The sequence below is a fragment of the Acomys minous genome, assembly GCF_964271855.1.
Source record: "Acomys minous genome assembly, chromosome: 2".
Taxonomy (NCBI): Eukaryota; Metazoa; Chordata; class Mammalia; order Rodentia; family Muridae; genus Acomys; species Acomys minous.
Genome location: NC_140484.1, coordinates 33,090,472 through 33,103,519, shown reverse-complemented (window position 1 = coordinate 33,103,519; position 13,048 = coordinate 33,090,472). Strand labels below are relative to the sequence as shown.

The window sequence follows — 13,048 nt, the reverse complement described above, 5'->3', positions numbered from 1 at the left end:
GGGAGAAGTAGGATGGGATCAGCCCCAGAAGCTATGCTTAACCAAAGAATATGGGTTTCCTCCTGGTCTGCAGGAAGAATTCAGAGCCAAAGCATGCTTTAGGTGGGGAAGTGAGTGGATGCACCCACCCTTTCAGGCAGAGACAGCTGTTTGCAATATCAAGGTGAACTTATTAAGAGTATGAATGTGAATGGCAGGAGAGATGACTCAGAGGTTAAGAAGACTGTCTGCACTTCCAGAGGTCCTGAGTTCAATTCCCAGCAACCACATGGTGGCTCACAACCATCTATGATGAGATCAGGTGCCCTCTTCTGGCGGGCAGGCACATATACAGGCAGAACATTGTATACATAATAAATAAATCTTAAAAAAAAAAAAAAAAGTAGGGACGTGAGAATGACCCACCCACATAGAAAGAAAATGGAGGCCATTTTTCAGAGTAAAGACCACACAGAGGAAAGTAGGATGGCTGACAAGATAGAGAAGCCTCTGGGCTGGATAATGGAGGGCATGATGCTTCCATAGGTGAGTCAGAAAGACTAGAAAGACAAATACTTGCTTGACTGGTGGGAAGATGATAAACTTTGTTTTGCAGTGTTGGGTAGAGTAGTAGAAATTCCAGTTGGTAACTCCCGAAAGACACACAGGTGAGTTAGCGGCTGCTCAAAAGATACTCAGGTTTGAAGATTGTAGATTCGTTTCCAAGCTGCTCAGGAGCCCACAAAGAGCCCACCTATCCTGGAGCACCCATTTTAACAGCCTCCCCAGGTGGATTGATGCTTATGGCACTCCACTGGGAGGGACCCTGTGCACTTCTCTGAAGCAAACTCTCCGAGAGAAAGTAAGACCCTCTCTGAGGACTAATGGACACGGACTCTTAGTGCTGTATGCTCTGGTCTTCAAGCCACTGGCCACATGTGCCTGAACATTTATAATCCATGGAAGCAGGGACAGAAAGCCAGAGAAAAGGCTGTCAGATCCCCAGTTAAGGGTACAAAACTTTGGTTAGATGAGGCAGGGCACTATATGACTGGCAGTGCAGGAAGGGCAGATGTAAAGGAACAGTGTGTGTGTGTGTGTGTGTGTGTGTGTGTGTGTGTGTGTGTGTGTGTGTGTGTGTGTGTCCGGGGCACAAAATAGAAAAGACTTGGAGGAGACAGATAATGGAAATCAGGAACTTTTGAGCAACTTTTGGGGTGGAGACTGTGTTTTCAGAAAACAGGCTCATCAGTGGAGTGGACCGGAAACTTAACCCATGAAGGGGAGGTGGGGAGCAATCAGCAGTGTATGTGAGAAGATAAAAACCTTGCGTTTCTGACTTAGCATTTGAAATAGCTCCAGGAAATAACCCTGCAAACCACGTGCACATGTACGGGGGTTAGGACAAGCATCCTAGGTGTCTTAGTTAGGTTTTTATTGCTGGGACAGAACACAATGCCCAAAAGGCAAATTGGGGAGAAAGGAGTTTATTTGGCTTACACTTCCATATTGTTGTTCAGTATTGAAGGAAGTCAGGACAGGAACCCAAACAGGGCCAGAACCTGGGGACAGAAGCTGGTACAGGGGTCATGGAGGGGATCGTGCTGACTGGCTTTCTTCCCCTGGCTTATTCAGCCTGCTTTCATATAGAACCCAGGACCACTTAGCCCAGGCATGATGGCCCCACCCACAATGGGCTGGGCTCTCCCTCACTGATCACTAATTGAGTAAATTCCCTACAGCTGGATCTCATGGAGGCACTTGAGTCTTTTCTTCCACTGAGTCGTCTTTCTCTGTGATGACTCTAGCCTGTGTCAAGTTGACCCCAAAACCAGCCAGTACACTAGGTGAGAGAAGGAATCTCCAAGGTTGGGCTGAATACAGCCTGGCACGCAAAGGCACTAGATTTGGGTTCCTGTTGCTTGAGGAATATCCACACTGCCGGTGTCTTACTACAGACTACTGTAACAAAATTCCTTAAGGTGTGTATGGTAGAAGCAACAGCAACCTATCTCTCATAGCTCTGGGGGCTAAAAGAACCTTCTTATAGTCCCAGCAGATGCTATGTGGTGGTTCTGCCTGCTGTTCATAGGTGGCTCCTGTGGTAGTAGAAGGGAGCAGGCAGCCTGCTTTCCGAGGACGCTAGTCTAGCCAGAGAGTCTCTGCCTTCGTGAGCTAATGGCCTCTCAAGTTGTTATACAGTTTAATGCTATTGGCTGTAGGGGGAGGATTTCACTGTAGAACCTCTGAGGGTGCAACCATCCAGACCACAGAGGGAACGAGGAGAAATGAGATTGGGGAAGCTCAGCGCTTTGGGTTGCAGCACATGGGCTTGAACTTAATAAGCTAACCAGGGAAGAGGAGCAGCAGCAGGGCAGAGGAAGATGGCAAAGACTCGGGGCCTGGCAAATGGACTGTGCCCCATCATACCTGTTTAGAAAAGGATAAAGAAAAACACCAGGCTGGGAGTGTAGCTCAGTGGTAGAGGCACTTAGTGTGTGTGTGAGGCCCTAAATTTAATCCTTATTCTTGGGGACTGGAGGATATAGCATCCAGGAATTGTGTCTTACGATAGCATTATAAAAAGGAAAAGTACTAAATGGCGAAGAGCAGGCAGGGTAACTGACCCCCTTCATTCCCAAATGCACAAAGGGGTCTTTCCTAACTGCTCAGCCAGTACACTGGTCAGAGGAAGCTTCTGGGAAGGGGAGGAAATGTAGATGTGGGGGGCCCAGCAGGACACCACAGATGGGCCTGTGCAGATGAAGGGTTTAGTTAGATACTCAGGTGCATGGGTTGCCATGTTGTTTTGAGGAGGCCGAGCTCGCCTGTGGGTCTCCTGACTGGACCACTCTTTTCCTGCAGAAATGATAGCCATAGTGTGGTGCTGAGGAGACCCAGTGGCGGTGCTGTTTGTAAAGAGATATGCCTCTTTCGGAACCTTTGGGTCGGGGTTTCACCTTTTTAGAAATAAGAGTCAGATTTAAAAATATATATATATTCATTACTGTTATGTGAATGTGTGATGGATGGAGAAGGGTGGGCGTGTGCCGTGGCATGTGTGTAGGGGTCAGGGAACACCTTTGTGGAGTTGGTTCTCTCCTCCTGTCTGCACACGGGATCCTGTGTAGAACTTAGTTCCTCAGACTTCGAGGCAGGTGGTTTTACTTGCCTGCCCAAGAACCTTATTTCTTTCCTCAACCACATTTTGTTCCCTGCAAAGAATTCTGCCATTCCCATGTCAGCACATTGGGAAGCACAAAGAACGAGTCTGTAAAAACAAGTCCGAGAGACCCTGTCAGGAACAGGGACAGGCTCCTCAGAGGTCAATGCTACCGGCTCTTGCCCTCAGAAGTACTGGTGGTCAGGTGTTCACAGTTTAAAATTCGAGATGCCTCATCTCAGAAATGTGTTTTAGGAGCCGTTTTTCTCTATATGTACGTCACTACCATTAGAGCCCATCTCATGTTTGTCTATCCTCTGTGCTTTAATTGACATTGTCTTTGGATGTGTTGACTGCCACCTCATTCGTTCCATTTTCACTTCCGCTGCAGATTCCTAGGGAACATGCTGGCCAGCCCTGCCGAGTGTTAGAGTCCCAACAAGGAGCAGAGTCTATGCAAGGCTCCTCCATGGTCCCGTGTTCCTTAACACAACCTAGCCCTATTTAACTCTGCCTCTTATTTCTTTGTGCTTTAGAATTATAGAATGACTTTAAACTTTGAGAGCAGGTTTTGCTTACAATCTGTGTGTGGCTCTCAGCTCACCAAGACGCAAACTTTATTGCTTTATTAAGACAGTCACATTTTACAGATTATCTCAGTATACTGGGTAAAAGGTGTGGGATCTCCTAGTCTTCCTTGCCCTGGTGCTCTAGTAATGTACGAGTAGTTATGTATGTGTGTATATGCGCATATATGTATATATGCACACATAAAGAAAGAACATGTTTTTCTGTAGCTATAGCCTAACTAAATGCATGCCTTGTGTGTAAGGAATTCCCTGGGCCCAGCACCTCTCCCTAACTCTGTATACACTCAGAACCCTGGAGTCTTCTATTTACCCCTGCTTTCAGCTACTCATGGCTTCTCTGGCCCAGGTGCCATCCCATTTCAGCTTCTCCTGCCATGGCAGCTGGAGAGAGCCTTTACCACCTGCAGAATCCAGTCTCTCTCACCTCTGTTATTAAGAACCCCCTAGGGCACCCTGAAAACGAGAGATCTTTAGGTGAGACAAGGACAGGGAGGAGTTGCCCACCTTAGGACACAGCTGCCACCTAGAACAGGTGGAACAGTTTCTCTTCGATTAAAGGACAACAAAGACTTTAACCACTTACTCAAAAGGATGTGCACACACACCTGACTTGCTTGCACCACTAGGCACAAATTTCCACCACTATGGTGCAATTAAGCACTTCCCAAGAGCACATTTCAGTTGTCATATCGTATTAGTTAGCTATGACAGCATACAACAGACTGTAGTTTACACAACCATAGGCGTTTCTCGCAGCTCTGGGGACTTACCCAGTCACATCAAGGTGTGGCCTCTTTGGTTTCTTCTGTGCCCCTCTCTGCCTTGGAGATGCCCATCTCCTTTGCACATGACTGTCCTGTATGTACCAATGTATAGCAGTCATATAGGATCAGAGCCCGCTTACATGATTTCATTTTACTCATTTTGTCTTAATAAGCCCTCTAAAGAGCAGCCACGTTCTGAAGAATTGGGGATTAGGACCCTAGTGGATGAATTTTAGGCCATAACAGGATGGGTGGAGCCCTTATGAATTGTTGTGCATAAAGTACAGGTGGTGGTGTCAGCCTTCTGGCTGGAATTCACTATGAATAGGAGTTGGGTCTCATGTTAGTGACTGGGCCCATTACTTCCTGCTGATTTGTCTGTTAGTGTCTAGCTGGCCATTGGCACATGGTTAGGCATGAAATTATTTTGCGTTCTTGTCTCCCAGTCATAAACCTGTGTGATGTCTTCCCAATATAGATCATCAGAGGGGGAGGGTTGGGCACAAAAGTACATCGAAGGCACAAGAAGTAATTCAGAAAGGTTTTTAAGTGGTTGTGTTAGGAGATTTGAAATGGCATCAGCACAGTGAAGCTTGCAGGAGTCCCGGGCCCATGAGGAGGTACCATGTACTCCATATAGAAATCGACTGATTATTGCAAAATCACAGTAAAAACGCCTAAACATTATTTATTTTTCCATTTAAATCACACTAGGAACAGGAAGTTACTTATGAAATTGAGCATTCTGCTTTAGATTGAAGACGATAGTGATAGTAATTCCTGGACAGCTTGGTATTCAGGCAAAAGGACAGAAGTTAGTTGCTTTCCTGAAGGAAAACTGTAATGGCGTAAAGGCTACCAAAGATTTTCTTCTGGGTTGGGGAAAGCGAGTGAATTTGAGCGAAACACATTGGATAGCTTCCTCAAAGGACAAAAAACAAAATAAAAAACGGCCCTGTGTAGCTTCAGACTCATTGGGGTTGAGGCCAGGGCTTCTCCTTTTTCAGACGGCCTCCGACTACCATGCTTTGATGTCTTGTCCTTCCTCATGTCTGTGTTCTCCTCCGTCCGGATGGGCTGGCTGTTCATGGCATCCTCCGCACCTGCTTCAAGAAGAACAGGTGCTCCACTCTTAGCACAGGCTCCTTGCTTTAATGCTTTCGTCCACAATGGGTGAATGCACAGACCAGAGAATTCGTCCTGTGGTAGTAAACTGTGACCCTCGATTGGGGCTCAGTAATTCATGGACCGGCCCAACCCAGAGAATCCTGGAAGAGATGGTTTGATTCGCACCATGGTGCCATGGTATACCTACCTTTCCTGATGTGGTTTCCAGGTGTGTTCACAATGTTAATCATTGTACTTTTCTGTCTGTGTTAACTAGCGTCGCATTCAGTAAGCAATGACTTTGGACCAAAAACCTGCTACTCCCTCTAGGTATTTCCTTGAGGTAGAGATGGTCTATGCCTCCCTGCCGAGCCTTGCTCGCGTGAAAAATGGGCAGAGGTCTTAACAGTGTGAGCCTTGGCAGTGGCTGGACAGGTGGTCTTGGGATACGAAGGTTGAACTGCATTTCTTGTCTTTGCTTGTTGTTTCTCTAAGGCTCACCCGGGGTGACAGATTCTCTCAGACTCTTTGCATCTAAGTTGGAATTCTGCATGTGCCTAGCTGTAAGTGCATGGTCTCAGTGGTCCCTGTGTGTTTGGTGGGGTCCTTGGGGTTGGATGCTTTGGAAGCTTCTACCTATTATGAGCTTTTATTCCCTTAGTAAAGTACTCAGCTTCAAACTGCACAAAGGTGGGGTGGGGGTGGGGCAGAGGTTGGGGCTTGAAATAGGGCTGTGGCATGTGGCACAGGGTGGCCTTGAACTTGTGATCATCCTCCCAAATTCTGAGATTTCAAGTGTGTTCTATAATACCTGGCTATTGGGTTCTTAGCGGGTTTCTTGGCTTGAAATAATGTTACCTTTCCCTCTACTTTTCCTGCTTTAAATTCCACATTGAAACTATGTACTTATATACTTCAGATCTCTTTGTCCCCTCACTCCCACCCTAGCCCTTTAAATGGCTTCCTATGCCACTGGAGCCAAGGAAGCACCTTGGTTCATTTTGGTCTGATAGTAACGAGAGGTTGTTAAACAGAAACTGAAAAACCATTGGTACCAGAAATGCATTAAGCCAAGGCTGCTTGCTAGGTCTGGGGCCAGCATTGTATATTTCAGTCCAGTTCAGGGAGAGCTGCAAGTGCAATTGACTTTCAAGTTGCCTGCTAACAAATGCTTGAACTAAGTGAATGGTTGCGTACCCTTAATCTCAGCACATCCGTCATCCCAGTACTCTGGAGCCTGAGGCAGGAGGATTGCTAGCTTAAGACCAGCATGGACTGCATGTCCAAACCCTGTCTTCAGATGAAGTAAGTGGAGGGTCTTCTGTTGAGTGAATATGTCATCAGGCTGTCGCACCATTGTGTGGGCGGGAATCGTACTTTGTAAGCTCTAGCCTTCAGATTAGCCCATCCCTTAAACAGGTGAGGCATTTGTTAGCAAATAGACCATTTGAGATCTCTGTGTGGGTATTTTCTTACACCATGGGCATTTCCTTAATGACAAGAGATGGAGGGAATATGTGGGGTGTCTTGAGAGAGCGTATAGACATTGGGCAGGACAAGACTGAGCATGCCACCTGTTGGAATATTGGAAGACTTGAGTTGCAAAGGAAAGCCGCCAAAGCATCCTGGTATTACGAACACGTATGGACCTGCAGTGCAGTAACAATTGAGGATTCTCCTCAGTACATAGAGGATTCAGGATGCAGCTCACCACCCCCACCCCTCTCTGTGTAGCTTTGGCTGTACTAGACTTGCTTTTTTTGTTGTTTTGTTTTTTGTTTGTTTTGTTTTGTTTTTTGAGACAAAGTTTCTCTGTGTAGCCCTTGGCTGTCCTGGACTCCCTTTGTAGACCAGGGTGGCCTCGAACTCACAGCAATCCGCCTGCCTTTGCCTCCCAAGTGCTGGGATTAAAGGCGTGCCGCCACCATGCCCAGCCTAGACTTGCTTTGTAGACCAGGCTGGCCTTGACCTCACAGAGATCATCTGCCTGCCTTTGCCTTCCTGACTGCTGGGATTAAAGGCATGTGCCGCCACTGACACACTCGGCCAGGATTCCGCTTTTTAAAGGCACTACTTTTTTCTTAAGGATACGTATAGAATGTTTGATTCTCATCATTTTAAGTGGACATATCACTAAAAGGCAGTGCATTCACCATCTTCTGCAGCCCTCACACCAGGGCTCCTTGCTCTGTAGCCCAGGTGACCCCTGAGCTCCTGGCCTGTGATTGGCAGCTAGCAGTGTTTGTCCTTCTGTTTCTGGAGGATTTCCCTGGAGGGTATTCAGTTGTACGTACACCTTTCATAGCACTTTGCTTTAGGACAGTGTGATGGTTGAAACCTTAGCCGTTGTCCCAAGTCCTAGGTCTGGAGTTCTGCCTAGGGCACTTACCGCCTTGTGACTGAAAGGCAGGACGGCAGGGTTTGTTTGTTTGTTTGTTTGTTTTGTTTTGTTGCTGTTTCACATTTCTATCATAAGAACATGCCTCAAAATGGAACTGCAGATTCCCTTTTAAATTTTGCATTTTGGTTATTAGCATTACTTCAGGTTTGGGGGCCATGTCTGCATTCTTAGTGTTCGGGGTCTTAGGCAGGAGACACAGCCTTTTAGGACCTTATGCTAGGCTTTGGAGATGGGAGTTTCCCCCTGAGAAACCTTTGTAGTTTTTCTTCACATCCTTTCTTTAATGCATAGCCTGGTTCTGTCTCTCTGTATCTCCCTCCCTCTCTCTCCCTGTCTCTCTCTCTCTTTAACTAGTGTCCCTATAGGATGAGCTTTTTCCATCACCAACCAGGGGTGGGGGGCGGGCAGGGAAATAAACTTGCCAGTGAAGAGATACAACAAATACAGACAGTGTCAGAATATTCTTTCTTTGTTTGCTTCTTCTTTTCCATTTGCCATCTATATAGTCAAGAATTGCTGCTTAACATGTTTCTAGAGATGGTTTGGGCCATGGTGAGGGGGCCTTGCCACAGTGCCTGGTGCATTCCGAGAGGCAAGGGTGGGAACAATGGGCAGAGTGGCTTTTTTGTTCACACGCCCCTGTTTACCTATTCACAATCGTGAAGCTGCTTTGCTCTGATGGGGGATGTCACGTGTAACTCCACCTCCCCCTTTCCTCCCCCACCCCCCTCCGGCTGAGAAGGAGCATAATGCCTGCTTTCTAGACCTTCCGTCATTCAGTGAAAAGATGTAGTTGGCGTGTGTCGGGATAACAGAGGGCCACGATGGAAGCCAACACGTGTGGCTGACTACCTACCGGGGCTGCCATGTGCTTTGCAAGCCTCCGGTGTCTGCTTCACAGCAGCTGTTCCTGCATGGCCGCCTCCTGCCCATCCTTGTCAGAACCGCTGCTTTCTTAAGACTCATTGGAGAGCAAGCCTGTCCCTCCCTTGGTTGTGGCTTGTGCATGCACATCGTGTTCCGTGGAAACGTATTTTTCTTTTAAGCAAAATTGAAAGAAAGAAAGAAAGAAAGAAAGAAAGAAAGAAAGAAAGAAAGAAAGGAGATCGAGAAAGGAACCGGGTGGGGGAAAGAAGGTTGCCATCCAGTGGAGGAAGGAGTAATTTCCAGCTTCATTCAGGGGGGAAGAAAAGCACACACACACACACACACACACACACACACACACACACACACACACACACGCACCCGCCCACCCGCCTGCCGCTGGCTGAAGTATGTTTAACTCTTTTAACTTGGCTGGGGCTTTTTAGCACCATATGGGCTTTTTTCGTGACATCCGGAGCCAAATGAGTGCAGTGTGCCTTTAAGGAGAGAGGTACCTCACCAAACTTCCCAGGAAGTTGTGCCTCCCCATTTAGGTAGGGAAGGAAAGTGTTAATTTCTTATTTGTACACTTTTTTCCCCCGACTTCCTTCCTATTCACTTCATTAAATCTAGAGGCACTTCAGCATGGGGACCGTCTGTATGTTGAATTAGGGCTCGCACTCTTGCGCAACACGTCACCAGTCGGAAACTGGGGGTTTGCTTCTGTGATTTATTTCATTATTGTGCTGGTAAAAAGGTTTGGAAGGGAATTCTTTCTGGGGGTAGTACTTTTTGCATTGTGTAGCAAGTTTTTGTTTTTTGTTTTTGTTTGGTTTCTTTTCTTCTTCTTTCTTCTTCTTCTTCTTTTTTTTTTTTTTTTAATTTTTTTGTACCTGCCTCCCACCCCCAGCTAAGTTGTCCGTTGAGCTAGCTTAACAAATAATATTTTTAAATCCGAGAAGTCCCCATAATTTCCCTTACGTACAGGAGAAATCTTAAGTCTAACTCTCGAAGTTCGAAAAGCATTGGGAAATATGGAGAGAATTGATTTCCATTAGAAAAAGCCCCTTAGAAACACAGGACACGAAGCCCTGCATATAGATGTGTCCGGGTCTTTGGGGAGGAGGGACGATTTTTGTAGCTCTCTGCATTCCTGCATAAAAACCCTTAACTTAAGGGGGTGGGGGGAAGTGGTCAGTACTTGGCGTGCTTTCCTGTAACTCCAGAACCTAAATTTAATAAGAATCTGCAGTATTAGCAGTTGTAATAAAAATTTGTTTGACTAGTTCTGTTTGCAATTTAATTTGTTTTCCTTTCCTAGGTACTCACAGGCGTAGAGATTTAAAAGTCCAAATATCACAAGCCTTTGCTTTGTTCCCCTTTCCCCAGAATTAAGGGAGGGGGGGAGGTCAGAGCAGAAATACTCTTTTCACAACTCCACCCGCCCCCCACAGATCTCACTGAAAAGAAAAACAATGAAAAATTTTGCAGTATGAAAACCGAAAGTGAAGTGTCACAGATATTCGGCATTTTCTTTATAAAGAAAAATAACACTGTATTAAAATACAGGGACCTGACAACAGGCACATGCTTTACTTACATGCAACTAATGGGAGGGGGGGTATTTTTTTTTTCTTCTGTGTTAAAAATCCTTTTAGACTGCTCCATAACCATGCAGCATATCTTTCCTTTAAAAAAAAAAAAAACCAACTAAGATGAAGCATAAAATATAACAAAAAGCATATCTTGCTTTAATCTTTAAAAATACATTTGAATATTCATTTGTTTTCTTATTGGCTTAATTGTAAAAAATGCAAGCGAGAATCAGAAACCACCTGAGCTAAAATCTCTAATTCTGCTGCCTAGAATAATAAGGGGGAACAATATGATAAGTAGTTGTCAATATTAAAACAGGCTGGAGGGGGAAGGCTTGGGGCCTGGTCGTAGGTAGAATGAAACAGCAGATTTGAGTATCCACAATCCTTCCAGTATTAAATTTTCAGTAAAATAAAATTACTTGTATATGAAAACATAGCCTTTCCCAGCTCTCTTTTTTTTCCTGATCAGCTGATGAAGAGACTAGCAGCTCGCTGCTTTGCTGGCTTGTTAATTTTATCCCCACTAACTGTGATTTCCGATAGCCGGCCTGCTGATAGTGGTAAGGTAAATATCCTTTTTCCGTTGCCGTCTTGAAGATTCAGTAGAACTACATCCCAGGCATGTGTAGGTGTGTAACACATCAAAAGCCGCTGTTCTCCGGTATTTCTGTGTGCAACTGGGTGCTGGAGGAGAGCAGTACCATTAACTGTTGACAGGCTTGCATGCTGTATTTATGATTAACATGTTCAGCCTCCAAGATATGCGGGACAATTTCTTTCTCTTATCTTTGCTTAGCTGCAGTGTGTTTAGCTGTATAGTGGGTGTCCTGCTTTTAGGCAAATGAATATTAATGAAATAATGGGGAGCTTTTTTTTTTCCTTTCTCCTTTTTCTTCATAACTCATCAGGTCTCGCCTCCTTCATAGTGGTTATCTGAATACTGTAGGATCGTGATGGAAATTGTCTTTTGATTATTAAGGCCTGGGCTCAGGCTGTCCCTTAGGAGTCTGTCTGTGTGCATGTTGCTTCTCTGGATTAGCACATTGAGGAGTGCATTGGAAACATTTTTTTTTTTTAAATCCCACTGGCATTTTTAACATGCCAGGTTGTTTTGTGTTCTGTACCAGGTTTTCTTCACAAAATCTTTCTTTTTCAGGAGGCATTGTACATAAGTGAAAGAAATTGTGTCTGAGCTGTAATCACTCTTTATATTGATTGTTATACTCACATGATCATAAATATTAGCCATGTTTGGTGCTGTGGAGAAATGAAGGTAATTGCCTTATGATTAGAGCTCTTTCAGCTAGGAGAGGATTGATTAGCATTTACATACTGGAGGCAATATTGAGAGGCCGAGGAGCAAATAGCAGCACAAGCTATTTGTGCGAGAAAGCAATCTCAAAAATGTAATGTTAAGGGTTTTTTTTTTTTAAGAAAATTTCTTTTACATGGTCAGATTTTCTTTTGTCTGTTTGTTTTTTCCTTTTTTTCCCCCTTTTTTGTCCTCTTAATTTTTCTTATAAGTTTAGAGACCTACCAGGGGGGGAAAAAAAAAGAAAAGTTTGAACTTGTGGGTCCTATCACATGGATCTTTTAGCCTCTCCTGAGCAGGTCTCCTTCATACCTGGCTGTTTTTATAGCTATTTTATTATCTCTCTGCACTAGTGCTGCTGGCTCTGATTTAAAGCAAGCGTTTGCAGGTAATTGGGGAAAAAAAAGTGTTTTGCTGTTTGTGAGTGTGTGTGTTCTCTCTCTCGGGTGATCGCATTGCGTCTCCCAAGGAATGTGGCTTCATTCTGCCCCTTCTGTTCCTTGTTTACTAATTTCTACGTTAGAACAAAAATCTAGATGGAGTTGTTGATTTATGTTGTGAATCATGAATATATTGATGTAAAACCTTAAGGAAAGGCCAGAGCTTGTGTGACTGTATAGACGTGTTCCTAGGGGATTATTTTGTTTTCTTCACTCACCCTTGGTTTTTATTTATCGTTACTGTCCTTATATTAGTGGCACCATTGGAATATTTTGCTAATATTGAGATAAATTTTCTGTGGATTTAGTCATTTTCAAGCACTTGAATGTATAGATACTTTAACATCGTCACTTTATTATCAGTGTTTTAGGCCTTACAATATAGACTTTGCTTACAGATGTATTTCATCCAATATGGTGGTGGCTTTTTTTTTTCTTCATTGATGACTGTTGACTTTTGGTTATACTTTGCTAGTTTTATTCTATTCTGTTTATTAAAGATATATGCATTTATACTCGTTATTATAAAGGTACGGATATGTTTGTCTTGATTATTTTCCTTACTCGAATTTTTTTTTTCTCCCTTGTCGCTGGTTCACAGGCCATCGAAGACGGCAATTTGGAAGAAATGGAAGAGGAAGTACGGCTTAAGAAAAGAAAAAGACGAAGAAATGTGGATAAAGATCCTGTGAAGGAAGATGTGGAGAAGGCGAAGAAAAGAAGAGGCCGCCCTCCAGCTGAGAAACTGTCACCAAATCCCCCAAAACTAACAAAGCAGATGAATGCCATCATCGATACTGTGATAAACTACAAAGACAGGTGAGTGT

The 13,048-nt window shown here is 44.6% G+C and overlaps 1 protein-coding gene across 7 annotated transcripts in view; it reads left to right on the top strand.

Moving 5' to 3' along the window:
* The window catches only part of SMARCA2 (SWI/SNF related BAF chromatin remodeling complex subunit ATPase 2), a 170,673-nt gene that overhangs the window by 132,947 nt on the left and 24,678 nt on the right, over positions 1-13,048 (top strand). For 6 of the 7 annotated variants that reach the window (XM_084758050.1, XM_084758047.1, XM_084758049.1 and 3 more), the window contains one exon: positions 12,823-13,040. In XM_084758050.1, the coding sequence (XP_084614176.1) occupies positions 12,823-13,040 (218 nt within the window). Of the gene's footprint in view, positions 1-9,486; positions 9,629-10,938; positions 11,035-12,822; positions 13,041-13,048 lie in introns of those variants that run through there. The other variant, XM_084758053.1, reaches the window with a different exon arrangement.